The sequence below is a fragment of the Saimiri boliviensis genome, chromosome 1 (assembly GCF_048565385.1).
Source record: "Saimiri boliviensis isolate mSaiBol1 chromosome 1, mSaiBol1.pri, whole genome shotgun sequence".
NCBI lineage: Eukaryota > Metazoa > Chordata > Mammalia > Primates > Cebidae > Saimiri > Saimiri boliviensis.
The window spans coordinates 164,516,734-164,536,229 of NC_133449.1; the positions used below are offsets into that span (position 1 = coordinate 164,516,734).

At 35.7% G+C, this 19,496-nt stretch overlaps 1 protein-coding gene across 18 annotated transcripts in view; it reads left to right on the forward strand.

The window, feature by feature from the left end:
• SMAD5 (SMAD family member 5) overlaps nt 1-18,273 on the forward strand; it is a 43,624-nt gene extending 25,351 nt beyond the window's left edge. For all 18 annotated transcript variants that reach the window (XM_074379884.1, XM_074379829.1, XM_074379866.1 and 15 more), the window contains 5 exons: nt 243-494; nt 2,615-2,734; nt 8,391-8,612; nt 10,518-10,774; nt 12,895-18,273. In XM_074379884.1, the coding sequence (XP_074235985.1) occupies nt 243-494; nt 2,615-2,734; nt 8,391-8,612; nt 10,518-10,774; nt 12,895-13,038 (995 nt within the window). In that variant the 3' untranslated portion in view covers nt 13,039-18,273. The remainder of the gene's footprint in view (nt 1-242; nt 495-2,614; nt 2,735-8,390; nt 8,613-10,517; nt 10,775-12,894) is intronic.
• Nucleotides 18,274-19,496: the final 1,223 nt, after the last annotated feature.

Here is a 19,496-nt window from a genome sequence, read left to right on the forward strand (position 1 = left end):
GGTATCTTTCTCTGGATTTTCTGTCCTGCAGGGCACTTTATGCAGGCTAAATGCTTACAGAGTTTTGGATTCAGTTATTATGTAAATAGAGATTCAGGGCTCTATAAAACAGCTCTTTCTAAAAGTAAATTTAAAAAAATAGGTTTATAGTCTTACATGAAAACTTTCTAGCAGCACTTTAGTGTGGATGGGGCATTTGTTTAGTCATTCCTGACAAATGACTTTTGATTTTTGTTTTTCAGTCTTACCTCCAGTATTAGTGCCTCGTCATAATGAATTCAATCCACAACACAGCCTTCTGGTTCAGTTTAGGAACCTGAGCCACAATGAACCACACATGCCACAAAATGCCACGTTTCCAGATTCTTTCCACCAGCCCAACAACACTCCTTTTCCCTTATCTCCAAACAGCCCTTATCCCCCTTCTCCTGCTAGTAGCACATATCCCAACTCCCCAGCAAGTTCTGGACCAGGAAGTCCATTTCAGCTCCCAGGTAAGACTTTATTTTATTGATACCAAAAAAAAAAAAAAAAAAAAATCCCTAAGAATCATATTACTTTGGGCCTTCTGGGTGAACTGTTACATGTCAAGGTATAGCTGTTTCTGACTCTGTTCTTTAGATAATTGTTTGATTTCCAGAAGAGTTTAGATTTTATTTGCCAAGTACCACGTGTTTAAGAAAATGGAAGTAGCTCTATTTGACTTAAATATTTTATTGTATTACTGATACTGTGATGAAAGCTATGGCATTAAATTTAATCTTCAGAATGACTATGTGAGATAGATATTCCTGTTTTACAGATGGAAGAAATTCTATAGTAGATTTTAAACTTTAAGTACCTTACCTAGGGTAGGGCTAAGAAGTAGAGGTTCAGACCCAGGTTTGTCTAACTCTAAAGCCTGTGTTCTTTCAACTTCACTGTGTGGCTTTTCAAATTATTTAAGACTTTAGAAGTTTAAAGTGAATCCAGGTTATCGTTAGATAACTGATGACCTGATTTCACTGGAGAAAGATAAGTAGATTTTGTAAAGTTTCTAAATTTTGTTAATGGCATGTCATGTATGGACATACTATGTCACTGTCAAGAAATATTTGAACACTTACTGCTGTCAGGCAGGGTCATATGTAAGTACAGTAAGTCTTCATGTAATGTCATTGAAAACTTCTTGGAAACTATGACTTTAACTGAAACAACATATTACAAAGCCAGTTTTATCATAGGCTAGTTGATATAAACAAGAGTTAAGTTCTTGTGGTGTATTTCTGGTCACAAAACTATCACTACATTTATAAATAAAGACCCAAAACTCTTCTACTATTAAACATTGAAGTAAATGTGAGCTCTGCATACATTTAAGAAAGTCAATAAAAAGTAAGACAATTATTTACTTAGTTATTGTAATTCACGGTCATGGGTGGCCAGAGCCCATTCCAGCAGCTCAGGGCACAAGGTGGAAACCAATCGTGAATGGGATGTCATTACATCACAGAGTGGACTCACACAGACCCCTCCACTCACACTGGGACCATTTAGACATGCCAGGTCATCTAATGTGCACGTCTTTGGGATGTGAGAGGAAACTAGAGTAACCAGAGAAAACCCAAACAAACATGGGGAGAGTGTTCAGACTCACACAGACAGTGGCCCTGGCTGGGAATGGATTTTTTTTTTTTTTCTCATCAATGTCATAACAAAATGAGGCTAAACAAAGCAACACTGAACAAAACAACATTATTTGAGGACCTGCAGCATATTCTTTGTGGTTTCTCTACTGCAGCAAAATATCAATTGGCATAGCGTTTTCTTTTGAAGAGAAATTAAGTGCCAGCTGTTTAATTTGCTATTAGGAATTTGCTCAAAAACAAAATTTCATACTTTGTCTTAGATTCAGTGCTGATTAATGTAGTTCTGTCTCAAAATACATTTTGTACAAACATTGGGATAAAAGACAAATTCGGTTCTTACTTACAGTTACTAAGACAAAAAAGTTTAACTATCTTTTGCAAAAGTTTTTGACTCTAAGTGTTGAAACTCAAGATATTTTCTGGTTAACGTTTAGTTTCCTGAGTGAATTACCTAACCATTTAATAGGACACAACAGCCATGTTTGGATGTTGTACAAGCATTAGACAATTGCTGTTAGTGTTGATGGCAGATTTTGAAGGGACATAGTTTTACTTAGCAGTTTTAAATGACAGTATACAGTATGTGCTGATCTTAATAATTTAAAAGTATTTCTGTAGTATGTATATACCCAAATGAGGATAATCTGTCCTTCGGATTGATTTGTAGTAGCTGCAGTTTCTCTGAGCACATAAAAATAAAGGCAAAATTATTGACCTGGAATTCTGGTTAGTGAATTTTAGGACTGATCCTCGTATCCTGGATTACAAGGGATCTAGGCTAAACAAACTGGGCTTGTAATAGGTTTTCAGTTGCTATTAGGTATACTGTCTGTTCTCTTTTTCCCTTGCCCTAAGATAGTATCCTGCATTTTCGTGTGTGTGATGTTCAGTAATAAAGCTTGCTGGTAATCTTAAGAATTTTCTAAAGCTTTTAGAGTAATAATTTTGAGCAGAATGAAGATTTTAACTATTTTTTTTCTTCTTAGCTGATACGCCTCCTCCTGCCTATATGCCACCTGATGATCAGATGGGTCAAGATAATTCCCAGCCTATGGATACAAGCAATAATATGATTCCTCAGATTATGCCCAGTATATCCAGCAGAGGTAAGATAAGTACTCACTTCATTTATTTTGTAGTAGTAGTTGTTTTTAACTTACTGGCTACTTTTTTAAAAACAGCATTATTGAGGTATAATTCATGTGCTGTAAAATTTATCTGTTTTAAGTGTATGATTCAGTGATTTTGGTAAATACACAGTTTTACTTCACAGTCTAAGTTTAGAACTTTTCCATAACTCTTCAAAAAGGTTCCTCTGCGTATTTGCAGTCTGTCCTCCCTCCCATCCTCAGCTCCACATACCCGCTACTGTGTTTTCTGTGCCTGTAGATTTATCTTTTCTGAACATTTTATGTAACTGGAATCATGTAATAATGTAGTCTTCTTTCACTTAGCACGTTTTCAAGGTTCATCCATGTTGTAGCATGCATCAATAGTTTGTTCCTTTTTATTGCCGAACAGTGCTTTATATGAATATATCACATTGATTGACCAGTCAGTGAGCATTTGAATTGTTTCCGTATTTAATGATTATTATAAACATTTAATGCAGTGGCTCACGCCTATAATTCTAGCACTTTGGGAGGCTGAAGTGGGTGGATCACTTGAGGTCAGGAATTCAAAACCGGCCTGGCCAATATGGTGAATCCCCGTCTTTACTAAAAATACGAAAAAAAAAAAAAAAATTAGTGGGGTGTGTTGGCAGATGCCTATAATCCCAGCTACTCGGGAGGCTGAGGTTGCAGGATAGGTAGAGGTTGCAGTGAGCTGAGATTATCATCCACTGCACTCCAGCCTGGACAACAGAGCGAGGCTCCATCTCAAAAAAAAAAAAAAAAAAAAAAAAAATTACCTGTAAGTCTATGTGTGGACATTGTTTTATTTCTCCTGGATGGATATCTACGAGTGGAATTGCTGAATCATATGGTAAGTTTAACTACTTAAGAAAACTACGAAACTTCTCTGAAGTGGCAGTACCATTTTATATTCTCACCAGCAAAGTATGATGATTCTATTTTCTCCACTTCCTCCTAAACACCTGTTATTGTCTGGCTTTTTAATTATAGCCATTCTAGTGGGTGTAAAGGGCTTATTGTGGTTTTTAATTTGCATTTCTCTAATGAGTAATGAGACATTTTTTAAATGTACTTATTAGCCATTTATCTTTTTTGATGTGTCTATTTTAAATTTTTTGCCCATTGGGTTGTCTTATTGAGTTGTAAGAATTTTTTATATATTCTTGATATGAATCTTTTATCAGATATATAATTTGCAAATATTTTCTCTCAGTCTGTGGGTTTCTTTTCATTTTCTTAATGTCTTTTGAGGTATAATAGCCTTAAATTTTGATGAAATTCATTTTGTCAGTTTTTTAAATTTTTAGATGATGCTTCTAATGTTGCATTCCAGAAATTTTTGTCTGTCCTAAGGTCATGAAAATATTATTTTATGTTTTCTTCTAGAAGTTCTATAGTTTTAGCTCTTACATTAGGCCAGTGGTTCCTTGTGAGTTAAGTTTGTGTACGGGTATATGGTAAATGTTTACATTAAGTTTTTTGCTTATAGAAATCCAATTGGCTTTACCATTTGTTGAAAAGAGTATCATTTCTTTGGTGAATTAACATCTTTGTCAGAACTCAATTGACCGTAAATGCCAGGGTTTATTAAGGGGAATTGACTCACATGATCACAAGGTAAAGTCCTACGATAGGCCATCTGCAAGTTGAGGAGCAGGGAAGCCAGGGATGGATCAGCCTGAGTCCCAAAACCTCAAAAGTAGGCAAGCTGACAGTGCAGCCTTCAGTCTGTGGCCAAAGGCCCAAGAGCGCCTGGCAAATCATTGGTGTAAGTCTATGAGTCCAGAAGCTGAAGAATTTGGAGTCTGATGTTTGAGGACAGGAAACATCCAGCACAGGAGAAAGATGAAGGTCAGAAGACTCAGCAAGTCTGCTCTTCCATCTTCTGCTGGCCTGCTTTATTCTAGCCACGCTGGCAGCCGATTAGATGGTGTCTACCCAGATTGAGAGTGGATCTGCCTCTCCCAGTCCACTGACTCAAATGTTAATCTCCTTTGGCAACAGCCTTACAGAAACACCCAGGAAACAATACTTTGTATTCTTTAGTCCACTCAATTTGACACTCAATATTAACCATCACAGTACCGAATATTACTTCATTGTCTTGGTTGTACCACAGTTTATCTATTCACTTACTGAAGAACTTTTTGGTTGCTTCCAAGTTTGAGCAATTAAGAATAAAGCAGCTATAAACACTCATGTGCAGATTTTTTATGTGGATATAATTTTAATCTCATTTGAATAAATAACAAGAAACATGATTGCTAGATTGTATGGTAAGAGTATGTTTAGGTTTGTAAGAAACTGCCAAAGTGCCTTCTAAAGTGGCTGTATAATTTTTGCATTCCCAATTATGGATGAGAGTTCCTGGTGCTCTTCACCCTTACCAACATTTGATGTTGTCATCATTTTGGATTTTGGCCATTCTAATAGGTGTGTCGTAGTATCTCATTTTTGTTTTAATTTACAGTTCCTTAATGACATAACATGTTGAACATCTCCACATGCTTACTTGACCAATCTGTAAGTCTGTGGTGGGCTCTGTGTTCACATCTTTGCCCATACTTTAATCAGATTTTTTTGAGTTCTTTGTGTATTTTGAATTTTAGTCTTTTATCAGATTTTTTGCAGATTTTTTCTTTGTAATCTGTGGATTGTCTCCTCATTCGCTAGACAGTGTCTTTCTCAGAGCAAAAGTTTTTAATTTTAATGAAGGCCAGCTTATCAATTCTTTTTTTTATGGATTGTACCTAAAAAAAGGCATTGTCATACCCAAAGTCATCTAGATTTTCCCCTCTATTATATTCTAGGAATTTTATAGTTTTGCATTTTACATTTAGGTCTGTAATCCATCTTAGGTTAATTTTAAGAGTGTAAGGTCTAGTCTAGATTTACTACTTTGACATAGCCGTCCAGTTGTTTCCTGAATCATTTTTTAAAAAGAATTATTTTTTTTCCTCCATTGTATTGCCTTTGCTCCTTTGTCAAAGTCCAGTTGACTGTATTTATTTGGGTCTATTTCTAGTCTCTCTATTCTGCTTCTTTGATCTGTTTGTCTATTATTTTATCATAATCTTGATTACTGTATCTTTATAGTAAGTCTTAAAAGTCAAGTATAAGTCAGTCCTCCGACTTTGTTCTTCTTTGATATTGTGTTGGCTATTTTGAGGCTTTTGCCTCTTCATATAAACTACAGAATCATTTTGTTTATATTCACAAAATAGCTTGCAGGGGTTTTGATTGGTATTATTTCTCTATAGATTAAGCTGGGAAACACTGCCATCTTGACAATATTGAGTCTTATTCTTGAATGTGCATTATTTCTCCATTTATTTAGTTCTTTGATTTCTTTCATTAGAGTTTTTGTAGTCTTGCTCGTAGAGCGTTTGTTTTTTTTTTTTTTTTAGATTTATGCCTAAGTATTTAATTTTAGGGATGCTAATGTAAATTGTAATTTTTATTTTAGATTTGTTTGTTGTTCGTGTATAGGAGAGCTGTCGACTTTTGCATATTAACCTTGTGTCTTGCAGTCTTGCTATAATGCTTACTAATTCTAGGAATTTTTTGGTCATTCTTTCTCATTTTTACATAGACAATCATGTCATTTGCAAATGAAGACAATTTATTTCTTTGCTATCTGTATACCTTTTATTTCTTTATAGCATTAGCAGGGACTTCCAGTATGATGTTGAAAGTGGGAGAGGAACCATCCTTACTTTGTTTTTGATCTTAACGGAAAATCTTCTGGTTTCCTACCATTAAGTATGATGTTAGCTGTAGATGTTCTGTATCAAGTTGAGGAAATTCCCCTCTATTCCTAATTTGCTGAGTCTCACTTAGTTTTTTAATTTAACTTTTTGTTTAAAATACTTTTACAGATACTGATTATAGTTAAATATTTCAGGTTGCTGAAAAAGAAATGTTTGTCTCAAATTTAAACCTGAATTAGTTTCTGTTAGAGAAACAATTAAAAATATGTTGTTGGCCGGAGTGGTGGCTCACACCCGTAATCCCTGCACTTTGGTAGGCCAAGGCCTGCCAAATCACCTGAGGTCAGGAGTTCGAGACCAGCCTGGCCAACATGGTGAAACCTCATCTCTACTAAAAATACAAAAATTAGCTGGGCATGGTGGCATGTGCCTGTAGTCCCAGCTGCTCGGGAAGCTGAGGCAGAAGAACTGCTTGAACCCGGGAGGCAGAGGTTGCAGTAAGCTGAGATTGTGCCGTTGGACTCCACCGTGGGTGACAGAGCGAGACTCTTGTCTCAATTAAAAAAAAAAAAAAGTGTTGTTGCCAAATTGTGTCTTCCAAAATTATTCATGTATCGAGCCAAGGCCTGGGCACCACTTCACTCATTTAGAGGGTTAGAAGGGTAGAACGTCAAACTGAAGAGGTTTATTTTCCTGCCTTAAGGCCTAGTGGAATTTGCTTTGCTAGGTTTTCAGTTTCCTTAACCTGTCATCACTCCCTTTTATATTTTTCCAGTTTGGAATGGGACTGTCTATCCTGTGCCTGTCCCACCATTATAGTATTGAAGCACATAACTTACCTGGTTTCATAGGTTTACAGCTGGAGAGGAATTTTGCCTCAAGTCTCATCCATATCTTATCTAGTTGGTTTTTAGATGATTCTAGGCTTATGACATTAGAGTTGATGGTGAAATGAGTTAAGATTTCAGGGGCTGTTGGGATAGAATATATGTGTGTATTTTGCAGGTAAGAAGGATGTGAAATTTGGGTTGCTGGGTTGGAATGCTAATGGACCAGGTTTAATGGCTCTAAAATTCATACGTTGAAGCTCTAATTCCCAGTGTGATGGTATTTGAAGATGGGGCTTTCTGCACGTAATTAGGCGTATTTGAAGTCATGAGAGTGGGATTATTCCCTTATAAGAATGAATGCAGATGGAACTGCCAGATACTTACGAAGCCATCAGATCTTGTAAGAACTCACTCACTAGCATGAGAACAGCATGGGGAAAACCACTCCGTGATCAAATTAACCTCCACCTGGTCCCTCGACATGTGGGGATTACAATTTGAGATGAGATTTGAGTGGGGTCACAGAGCCAAACCATATCACTTGCCCAGCTCCCAAAGCTAAATCACTTTGGGCTAAATCACTTTGGGAGTGATTTGGCTCCCAACTAATATATTAGTTCCCTTATAAGAAGAGGAAAAGAGACAGATTTTTTTCTTAGAGCATGCACTGAGGAGAGGCCATATGAGCATACAGTGAGAAAGCAGCTGTCTGCAAGCCAGGAAGGAGGTCCTCACTAGTTACCAAATCTTTTGGCACCTTGATTTTGGACTTCCCAGCCTCCAAACCTTCGAGAAATCAATTTCTGTTGCTTAAGCCACTTAGCCTTATGATATTTTGTAGCCCGAGCAAACTAAGACTATTGCCTATCCTGGTATTTCTGTAATTTTTAAAAATTTCTAGTGCCTATTTCTAGTACCTGTTTTTGGATGTAGATTCATAGCTAGGAAGGACAGTGAGACTTGTGAAATATCCGAAAATTTTCTTTTTCGTGTAATGCTTGGGTTGGGTTAAAAGATAAACACATAGACAATCTGAGTTTCTGAAATTCATTTATTAAACTTTTTCTCTGTCTCGTTTGTTCACAGATGTTCAGCCTGTTGCCTATGAAGAGCCTAAACATTGGTGTTCAATAGTCTACTATGAATTAAACAATCGTGTTGGAGAAGCTTTTCATGCATCTTCTACTAGTGTGTTAGTAGATGGATTCACTGATCCTTCAAATAACAAAAGTAGATTCTGCTTGGGTTTGTTGTCAAATGTTAATCGTAATTCGACAATTGAAAACACTAGACGACATATTGGGAAAGGTAATCTTGTCATTTTCCTATGTGTAATTGAATACAATTTGTTGTACTTGCCATGAACCATTGTGAAAGGTGCTAGAAACATACAAAGAAGCTTAACACATAGCCTCTGCCTTAAGTTGCCAATATTGAAAAATGTATTAATCAAATAAAGACATGATCTTTCCTCATTTTCTTGTCCTGCTTAGTTTTTCTTCTCAGTGCTAAGGATCTAAAGTCATACTACTACTTTGTTCTTGGAGTGTTACCCTGACTGAAACATAAACTGTACAGGAACTTGCCTTGTTCACAACAATATCCCCAGTAGCTAGAAGAGGGCTTTATTGTAAATACATGGCACATATTTATGGAATATTGTGTATGAATGCTGGTGAAGGATTAGAATTTTATGATTACAGTATTTGTGGAGTATTTTGGGTTGAGATGACTTGTAAGAGTTACCATGATGTTGGAGTAGCGGAATTAGAAATGGGAAATCCAGTGTGAATGATGTTCCAGTGGCTTCACCACCACCACTCCCATCTTTTAAATTTAGGCAATAAGATTTTATTAATAATTTATCCTGCAAGATAGTTGCCACAACAAACTTGGTCCTTTTCTCACTGCAATAAAATGTGAAAGTCTCATCCATCAAGTGGTCGGGAAGGAAACCCATCCTGGGTAGAGTGTACTGCCTGTTTCTTGAGATGTTTTTGTTTTTACTCCTTGCTGCATTTTGCTTCTTTGACTTGAGGGAATCTTGGTCCAAAATAGGAACAAAAGGTAAATAAATATAATTGTGATGTGATTTCTTGTAGAAGTGATTCAGAAAAATCCTATGGCCAAAAAACTTTGAGAAACAGTTTTTATTGCACTTGACTTTACTGCCAACTTGCCTTAATTTTTTTCAGTGAAGTGCCTCACTTCTGATATTTTTTTCTTCCACTACAATGGAAATAAGGGAAATCTATTTTGTGAATTTTGAAATTCTAGAATCAGTTTTGTTCTTTTCCCCCAGCATACAGTTCAAGGACCTTTTCTTTCATGGGTTAGTTTTCAGGTGGTGGAGGGATATGTTGGGAAATACTAGGTGACCAGCTTTAGTTATGTAATTTGAATATTTAATGTTAAAACTGTTTCCACATATTTATGTATTTTTAAATTTTTTTCTTTTTTTGCCCTCACATCTTGCAAAGGAATATATATATATTTTTAAATATAAAAAAAATTTAGGTAAGATGAATCTACTGTTTCAAAGCTGTTCTTGTAACCTGAAACTATATATGTAACTTTGGGTTTCTTTTTAAGTGTTGTCCTAATTGTGTGCACAAAGAGTGCAAAAGTCTGTCAGATGACTTTATGATAGTTGATAGCACTGAGCGTTTATTTGAAAAGACTCATCAAAAGAAGATTTGGGTTTTTTTTTTTTTTGTAAGTGTTTCTCTTCTCTCATAGAGATGATAAATGATTGTTGGAAAAGGAAAAAGAGCCAGCCTAAAAATATGTACTTTAATGTGCTGCCAATTTGAGGCTTCACTCTTGTAGATGCAGGCAGATACTAACCTGTTGACCAGGCGTCCCCAAACTATGGCCTGTGGGCTGCATGCGGCCCCCTGAGGCCATTTATCCGGCCCCCCGCTGCACTTCAGGAAGGGGCACCTCTTTCATTGGTGGTCAGTGAGAGGAACACAGTATGTGGCGGCCCTCCAACGGTCTGAGGGACCGTGAACTGGCCCCCTGTGTAAAAAGTTTGGGGACGCCTGCTCTTGACTATCTTTGGCAGCAGAAGGCCATCTAGTGGTAACTTCTACCTAAAGATTACTGGAAGTTTGCTGTGGATTAATGAGTACTTTGGTTATACCATACAATCTCTTTGGTTTTATTACAATGATTCTTCAAGCTGACTCTTGTGATGCCTGTCTTTTTAAGGTGTTCATCTGTACTATGTTGGTGGGGAGGTGTATGCGGAATGCCTCAGTGACAGCAGCATATTTGTACAGAGTAGGAACTGCAACTTTCATCATGGCTTTCATCCCACCACTGTCTGTAAGATTCCCAGCAGCTGCAGTCTCAAAATTTTTAACAATCAGGAGTTTGCTCAGCTTCTGGCTCAGTCTGTCAACCATGGGTTTGAGGCAGTATATGAGCTCACCAAAATGTGTACCATTCGGATGAGTTTTGTCAAGGTGAGTGGGTTGTGACCTCTAAAGTAATTTGAGTCACTGTAAATATGTATATTGTGTCTTTAGGTTATAATTTAAAAAAAGTATTTGTTAAATGAAAGTTGATGATTACTTTTGACCTGATTTAAGAGGTTTTTAAATAAAGTTATTGAATTTATAATTTTAACTACATAGGATACATCTAAGATTGCATTTTGTAATTCAGACATTATAAACTACTTGGTTGATAATTGATTTTGATATTGAACAGGTCTGAGATTATAAGGAATTTTAGTTAAAAGATTGAATTTCTAGAAAGCATTTGTATTAATCTGTTTTCATACTGCTAATAGACATACCCCAGACTGGGTGATTTACAAAGAAAAAGAGGTTTAATGGACTCACAGTTCCATGCGGCTGGGGAGGCCTCACAATTATGGCAGAAGGCAAAGGAGGAGCAAAGTCATGTCTTACGTGGTGGCAGGCAAGAGAGAATGAGAGCCAAATGAAAGGGGAAACCCCTCATAAAACCATCAGATCCGTTGGGTGTGGTGGCTCACACCTGTAATCCAAAAACTTTGGGAGGCCACGGTGGGTGGATCACGAGGTCAGGAGTTCAAAACCAGCCTGGCTAAGATGGTGAAACCCCATCTTTACTAAAAATATGCCTGTAATCCCAGCTACTCGGGAGGCTGAGGCAGAGAACTGCTTGAACCCAAGAGGCAGAGGTTGCAGTGGGCTGAGATCGCACCACTGTACTCCAGTCTGGGTGACAGAGCAAGACTTTGTCTCAAAAAAAAAAAAAAAAAAATTAGATTTTGTTTCTCATGGTAGTGAGAAACTGCCCCCATGATTCATTTATCTCCCACTGGATCCTTCCGACAGCATGTGGGAATTATGGGAGCAACAGTTTAAGATGATTTTTGGGTGAGGACACAGCCAAACCGTATCAGCATTTAATATTAAAATTGCTATTTGAGTCTCTTAGCTTCAACAATTTTGATTATTATTACTAGCTTTCATTAGGGTGACTTAGCAGAATTCTTTAGAATATTTTATTTCTAGCTAAGTGCTGTTATTAAATGGCAGAAGCCACAATTACTTTTGCACCAACCTTAATATGAAGGATTTGCAAAGTTCAAAGGAACTTTTCAAGTTTATCATCTACTCTCTTGGCCTGATTTTATTGACATTCCAAAGATTTGTGCATAAAATTTGAAAAGAATTGTAGTCATGTATTTAAGCAACCTGTACTGTATCTACATGGTACTTGAGAATTTAGCACAAGAAGAGCACCTGTTACATGCTGTGCATGGGGTTTTTCTTTTTGGTATTCAACCCCTGTCCAGTGTTTTCATGATACCTTGCAGTAGGTCTATTGCATGCATCAGTTTACTGGTTGCCCTGAAGGCATTTCTCCCTTCTTCTATAGAAATGTGACTTTTTCATATTTATTTTAATCTCCACTCCCCAATCTTCACTCCCCTGACTGCCCTCTCTCCTTTACCCAGTTTTCCTGGGCTAGGACTACCATAAGCAGTAAACCAGAGAACTTGATAAATCGAGGACAATAAAAGTGAAAATTTTATTATTTTAATTTTTATCTGGAGTTTTAGGCTAAAGGTTTAGCTCAGTTCATCCCAGTAATTTCCCATCTTAAAGGATAATCACTGTGATTGCCACATTAAATTATGTGCCTGTATTGATCAATCTCTACAATGCCTTTTCTGATAGTCAAAGAACTTAAAAAATATTTGGTTAAAAAAATTTTGACATCTTACATTTTTACATAAGGCTATTTATGAGTTTTTTTTTTATCCCATTAAGTGAGAATGTATCTCACTGCAGAAATATTTATATTTTAATTATGAGATAATGCACTGTGTTACCTAAGATTTAAAAAACAAAAATTCTGAAATATATCTGGCTCCAAGGGTTTCTGTTAAGGGAATTACATGTTTTAAAATTCATGTATCTTTAAATAATGTAGCTGCTGTGTGGCTTTTTATTTCATGGTGAATACAGTTTTGTAGTAGTTATTCTCTTTACATAAATTCTGCCTATCTCTACTGTTAAGCTATCTTTTTGTTATGGTAAAATTGGTTTAAAGAGGGATTTGTGATGATATGTGTTCATTTTCATAGGGTTGGGGAGCAGAATATCACCGGCAGGATGTAACCAGCACCCCATGTTGGATTGAGATTCATCTTCATGGGCCTCTTCAGTGGCTGGATAAAGTCCTTACTCAGATGGGCTCCCCTCTGAACCCCATATCTTCTGTTTCATAATGCAGAAGTATTCTTTTCAATTATATCATTAGTGGACTTGTTTTAATTTTAGAGAAACTTTGAGTACAGATACTGTGAGCTTACATGGAAAACAGATATTACAGCTTATTTTTTTTTCTACATAATTGTGACCAATACATTTGTATTTTGTGATGAATCTGCATTTGTTTGTATTCATGTTCATGTGACTAACTCTCAAAAGTGTTGTAAAAGATGCAGAGTAAGTATTATGCCCCAGTTCAGAAATTTGGCATTGATCTTAAACTGGAACATGCTTTTACTTTATTGTCCTAACAATTTTTTATTTGTTAAATTTATTTGAAAATGCATCACATGATGAATAGTTAAAATAGCTTGTAAGAGGGCATATACAGTGAAGAGTAAGTCTTCCCTTCTACTCTTGATCTTCCAGAAGCTGTATTTTTACCAGTTTCTTTGTCCCTCCAACTTAAAAAAAAGAGTAATTCATTGTTTTGCAAAAGTGTGTGGTAGGGGCTTAAAAGAAACTATAAAAAAAGTTTTATTTGAAGGAACATTATGCACTGCTCTAACCAGTAGTGTTCAGTAAAAGCAAAGTGATAGTTTTCTAGATGACATGAAATTTACATTTAATACAGATAAGTGTTCGTCAGTGTAATATGACTTCATGCTATGTATCTTTTGTAAAACATTTCCTTTTTTAAAAAAAAATACTGCAAACAACTGATCTCAAGTATATGTCATTTACTCAAAATCTGTCATAAGCATTACTTTATAGCTAGTGACAGTGCATGCACAGCCTTGTTCAACTATGTTTGCTGCTTTTGGACAATGTTGCAAGAACTCTGATTTTGACATGCATTAATCTTTTATTTTGCACTTTTATGGGTGACAGTTTTTAGTGTAAACTTTGATAAAACACACTCAAGTGACTTGGACTTAGATGCTGATCATTAACGTCCTTGGTACCTTTTTTTGTATTAAAAAACATAGCAATTTATAGATTTTGTTTGTAGGAAGTTAAGCTTTTTTCTAGTTTTTGTTATATTTTCAACCTAGGTAAAGACTGTTATTCTATAGCTCCACCTTAAGGTGCTTTTTAAATTCCCCACAGTTTTATGGGTGTTGTTAATGCTGGAAAATCATGTACTTGATCCCATTGCTCTTACTTGCATCAGCCTCCCTATGCAAGGACCTATGCTTTAGCCGTAGAAGGCTCTTCAGTTGGGCCCCAAGGATGAGGCTACTGATCTAATACTAAATGAATCAGCAGTGGATGTAGGGATAGCTAATTTAAAAATCCTCACTTGCCCGGGTGCGGTGGCTCACACTTGTAATCCCAGCACTTTGGGAGGCCAAGGCAGTTGGATCATGAGGTTAGGAGTTCGAGACCAGTCTGGCCAATATGGTGAAACTGTCTCTACTAAAAATACAAAAATAGCAGGGCGTCGTGGTACAGGGCTGTAATCCCAGCTGCTCAGGAGGCTGAGGCAGAAGAATTGCTTGAACCAAGGAGGCAGAGGTTGCAGTGAGCTGAGATTGGGCCACTGCCCTCCAGCCTGGGTGACAGAGCGAAACTCCCATCTCAAAAAACAAAACAACAACAACAACAAAAAAAAAAAGCAAAAAAAAAACCACTTACTCATCAACAAATACAGACTATAGACTCTTCTCTCACTTATCAGTGATGCTCTTTTTCCGTTTTTTAAGTACCTGTGTGGAAGCTAGTCTCCCAAAACACAACCTTTAGAAAGGAAAGACGTGAATGAAAACTCTAAAATATCTCATTAACGAGTCATGATTTTGGCTTCGGGTAAAGGACTCTGAACCAGTGTTTTTCTCCAGAGCCGTCAAATGGACGCTTAGTTACGACATGAGAATGAAGAAATTATTTTGGGAAAAAAAATGACCTAATTCACCTATCAGCAAAAGCTTTATTTTCTGGTGCCTTTTAAAAATATGTGGAGCCATGTCATTCTGTTTAAAATGTTAGTTTGGTTTGACTTTCCATTTTGTCTTTCTGCTCTTGTGAAGAAAAAAAAAGAAGCATTTTTGAGGAAATAATTATGCAATTCCTTTTGTTTTCTGTGTCTTATTTATTGCTTTTTCAGTGTGCAGCCAATGGATGGTTTTAGTTCTTTCAGATGAAGTGCCTTTGTGTTTCAGTTCACAGTTCTTTGCTAGGTAAAAGAAATACTTTCTGACCGTCATCTGAGCATTAAATGTAAGTATTACATGACATACATTCTGTTTCTTCCAGAGTTCTGTTGGCCACATGAAAGAGAATATTTGCTTACTGGTAGAACTTTGGCATTTTCATCATTCTTTTACTTAGCACTTATGGCACGATCTCTCGAACAAATTTATAGAAAAAATTACTCCAGTTGAATGACAGATGTATGTAATCAACTTCATTGAGCTGCAGTAAACTAGTGGAAATTATAGAATTGTTTGATTGGTGTTTTCTACTGAGTTAATTAAAAATGGTTTTTATTTGGGGTCATTATGTCACAGTCTTGAGTTAACAAGATCTTACATGATTGGCCTTTTCTTTGTTTTCTCTTAGGAATTAGTTCTCATGAATGACAGTACTAAAGCAATTAACAAGAGTTTGACAGAGAACTATAAGCCTGTTGTATTTCCTAAAAGTTGTCAACTCCACACTCTTGAACTTGAAATGAAAATTTTATTTAATCCAGCTATTCTTACAGTCCCTAAGGATTTTCATATATCTATGTATAGGAAATGAAATTTGCTAGTAAGATTTTTAGAAACTAAGTAAAATTCTGGCTAGTGAAAGGAAAGTACCTCTGAAAGAAACCATTTTAGCAAGTTAACAGTTACACATTTTAATTTAATCTACAGAATGTTTCATAGTAAAATTTGTTAAAACAGCACCACTAGAATCACATGGCACGTACAACATAATTTATACTGGCTGGAACGACAGAATCTGGGAATAATAAAATTGCAACCACTTTGATAATGCAAAAAAAGTAGAATAGAATGAAATCTCAGTAATGAATTAAAGCAACAAAAAGATACTGATTGGCAAAAAGCAAGATATAAGAGATACATTTGCTTAACATCTCTACATAATATTTATGGTCTGGTCAGTATTGCCTGGCTAACATGAAATGTAAACTAGTAGGCATGTTATTGATCTACTGAAACTAATCTTTTTTTTTAGGAGGAAATTTAAGGAAGACATCAATACAAAATGTCAAATATGTATTTTAGAATATCAATCATTTTTCACATTTTATTGTTGCTATATAAAAAAAATAGAGTTGGCTGGGTTTCTGAGGTGAAATCCAGAGTAATATTACTAGATAGACAGTTCAACAAGCCACATCTAATAGCACAGATAGAGGATGTAGCTATTTTACACATTTCATAACATTTGAGAGTAAGACATCCTTTAGGATGTGAAGTGATCATTAAGTACTCATATTTGAAATCTATTGTCAAGATTAGAACTGGGGTTCATGTTAAAAAACCTTCCATATTAACTGAGGGTACCTGTGGGAAACAGTTCCTTCCCCTGTGGTAGTATTTTGTGAAAGAGAAAGTTTATACGAAAAATGAAATCCTACCAACAGCAGAGAAAGTAAAAAGTTTGATAGTACCTATCAAAGTGCTGTACTTCTGTAGAGAACATCTGATGTACCAATTTAGATCTCTTTCTTTATACTTTTTATAGTCATTTACTTCATAGTACTTTGGATCATTATCACCTTTGCCACTTAAAATGTATAAATATCCTTTTTACTTTGTGAGGAAGGAAGAATTTTTTGATAATTACTGAGTTCAGCCTTTTGTGATGGCTTATATTTTGGACCTATATTTTAACTGTCAAGAGTGTCAGATCCCTTCCTTCTCTTACTAGTTAAATACTCACTTAATTTCTTGGGTATGAATATAAATGTGTGTCATCATTATATTGTTCAGCTAGATGAGCAAGTATCTTAGGGTAGTAGATAGCCTGGTGGTTTTAGAAGTGTTTGGTGATTTTTATGGAGGGAGTTTTCCTAAGTGGTGGTTTATAGGTGGTATCAGATATTATTAGGGCAGCTTTTTGTGGAGTAATCTCAGGCCCCTAGAGGACCAGCATTTTTCTCATTTGTAAGATTCTTGGGAGCTTTTCTTATCACACAAGATGCATGAATCGAATGTGAGAAATGAAGGCATTTCTTTTGCATAAACAAAGAATTCTACCTGTAGGTCAGAAACCTGGACGGTACTTTGGAATTCACTGAATTACAGTGTAGTTTGCCCTGATTACAGAGTGACAATATTTTTCAAGCCTTTGTATATTGGATTCTCTTATCTCCTAAAATATAACTGTATTATGATTGAAATGACACCCTAAAATTGGATGGTTTACCAATACCAATGAAAGGGATTTCACACATCAATTTTTATTTTTGTTTTGAAGTAAGAGCACATGCTATATAATAATTGTTAGCAGCAATTGCTATAAAACAAGTGATGAGTTGTTTCTCTGAAAAGATCCAGTCCTAGAGCAGGATTCTTTGATCATTCATGACAGAGTGAAAAAGGTTTGTGTGGTTCTTGTCCAAATAACTCAGTTCTTAAAATTCTTAAAATCATAAGCCATTATCCCTTAAAGGTTTATTTGAAGATGCTATTAAAGTACAGAATTTTGTGTACGGGTAGATATTTTACCCCTCATTAATAGTGCCTTCTTAATACAAGCTGGTGTTAGCTATAACAAAACTCCAGTAAGGCCAAAGAATCCCAAGTTCTTTGTTTAAAAAAAAAAAAAATCTTTTAGGGTCAGATTTTCCCTTCTAAGAATCATTGGAGATGATACTGCATTGATTTATTCATAAAGTACTTTAACTATAGGAACTCTAGAAGATAATGGTTAGGCAAGTGATTTTCTTTTTAACATGGTTGGCTTAAGTTGTACTTTGAAATTCACTTTTAAAATTGAGGATTTTAATCATGGAAATTGAATGTTTGTATCTACCAGCCTACATTTTCTTTAAAAAGATTTCATATGCAGATAATGAAGACCAAGCCAACGGCTGCACTGTAGGTCTGCTGCTTATTTGTATTTGTTTTGTTATGTTGTAGAAGTTGAAATTCTAGCAACATACTTCAATTCTGTTATTTTGATACTTATGTATTAGGTTTTACTATATTGTGCTTTTCAAAGCCATAACTCTTAAAAACTTTGTTTTTGCATATTGTTTGCTAATTCTTTATTTTAATAAACCTCAAATACTGCTTAATGTGTCTTTTGTTTTGTTTTTCCCTGTTTTGGCTCTGGAGTTGGCCTGCCTGTGTTGAGTCATGGGTCTCATAGCTTAGACAAGTTGCTTAACCACTCTATGCCCCACTTTCTCCTGACCTATAAGTAAAAGTCGACTTCATAGGAAGGATTTGAGGGAAGATTAATTAAGTGTAATACAAATAAAGTATTTAGAACAGTACTTAGAACATAAGAACTCATATTTTAAAATTGTTACTGTCTTTTATATTTCTACTAGTTCTTTGATTTGGAATAATTGTTTCTGATGTTGCTTGACCTTGGTATATCAACCTTTGATTATCCACTTTGTGTTTTACTATTATTTTTCATTTTCTTCAGTCTTCTCCTTTTTTGAAAAAATTTTAAATCACAGACTAACTTTGTATCATTCTCACTGTGGTGCACACTTTTACCAACCTCTGAATTACATGTACAAGATGTGCAAACTCATTCTAATTAGAAAGGAATGGTAAAAAATCATGTGCCCTAGCCAGAAAACTAAAATAAAATGAACTAAATATTTTAACTCTAAAGGATAAATGTAAAAGCACTTGTTTTTTGTTTGTTTGCTTTTTAAGGAAAAAAAGATTTCCTCTATTCAAACTTGTCCAACCCGCGCCTGTGGGCTGCATGTGGTCCAAGACAGCTTTGAATACGGCCCAACCCAAATTGGTAAACTTTCTTAAAACATTATGAGATTGTTTTGCAAGTTTTTTTATTTTTATTTTTTATAGCTCATCGGCTATCGTTAATGTGTTTTATGTGTGGCCCAAGACAATTATTCTTCTATTGTGGCCTAGGGAAGCCAAAAGATTGGACACTCGTACAAATTTCTGAGAATCAGTTCCTTCCTATGTCTTTTTACTTAAGAGGCATTTTGTAAGGTATTTTGTAGCAACATCACTGGTTGTCTTAGTAGTGTATTTTTTAAAAAAGCACACTTGTCTTGGCAAAAGATTTCAGTGAGCACTAGGAGGATCTTGGCTTCTCTTGGGTTTAAGATAATTAGTTTTCAAGTTGCTGTAGCCAAAACTGTTCAGATGATGAGGAGGTGGGATAGTGGCTAATACTATTTAGTATTACAGCAGTTTTGATGCAGTTGTTTTATAAACTTTTTTTTTTTTTTTGAGGCGGAGTTTCGCTCTTGTTACCCAGGTTGGAGTGCAATGGCACGATCTCGGCTCACAGCAACCTCCGT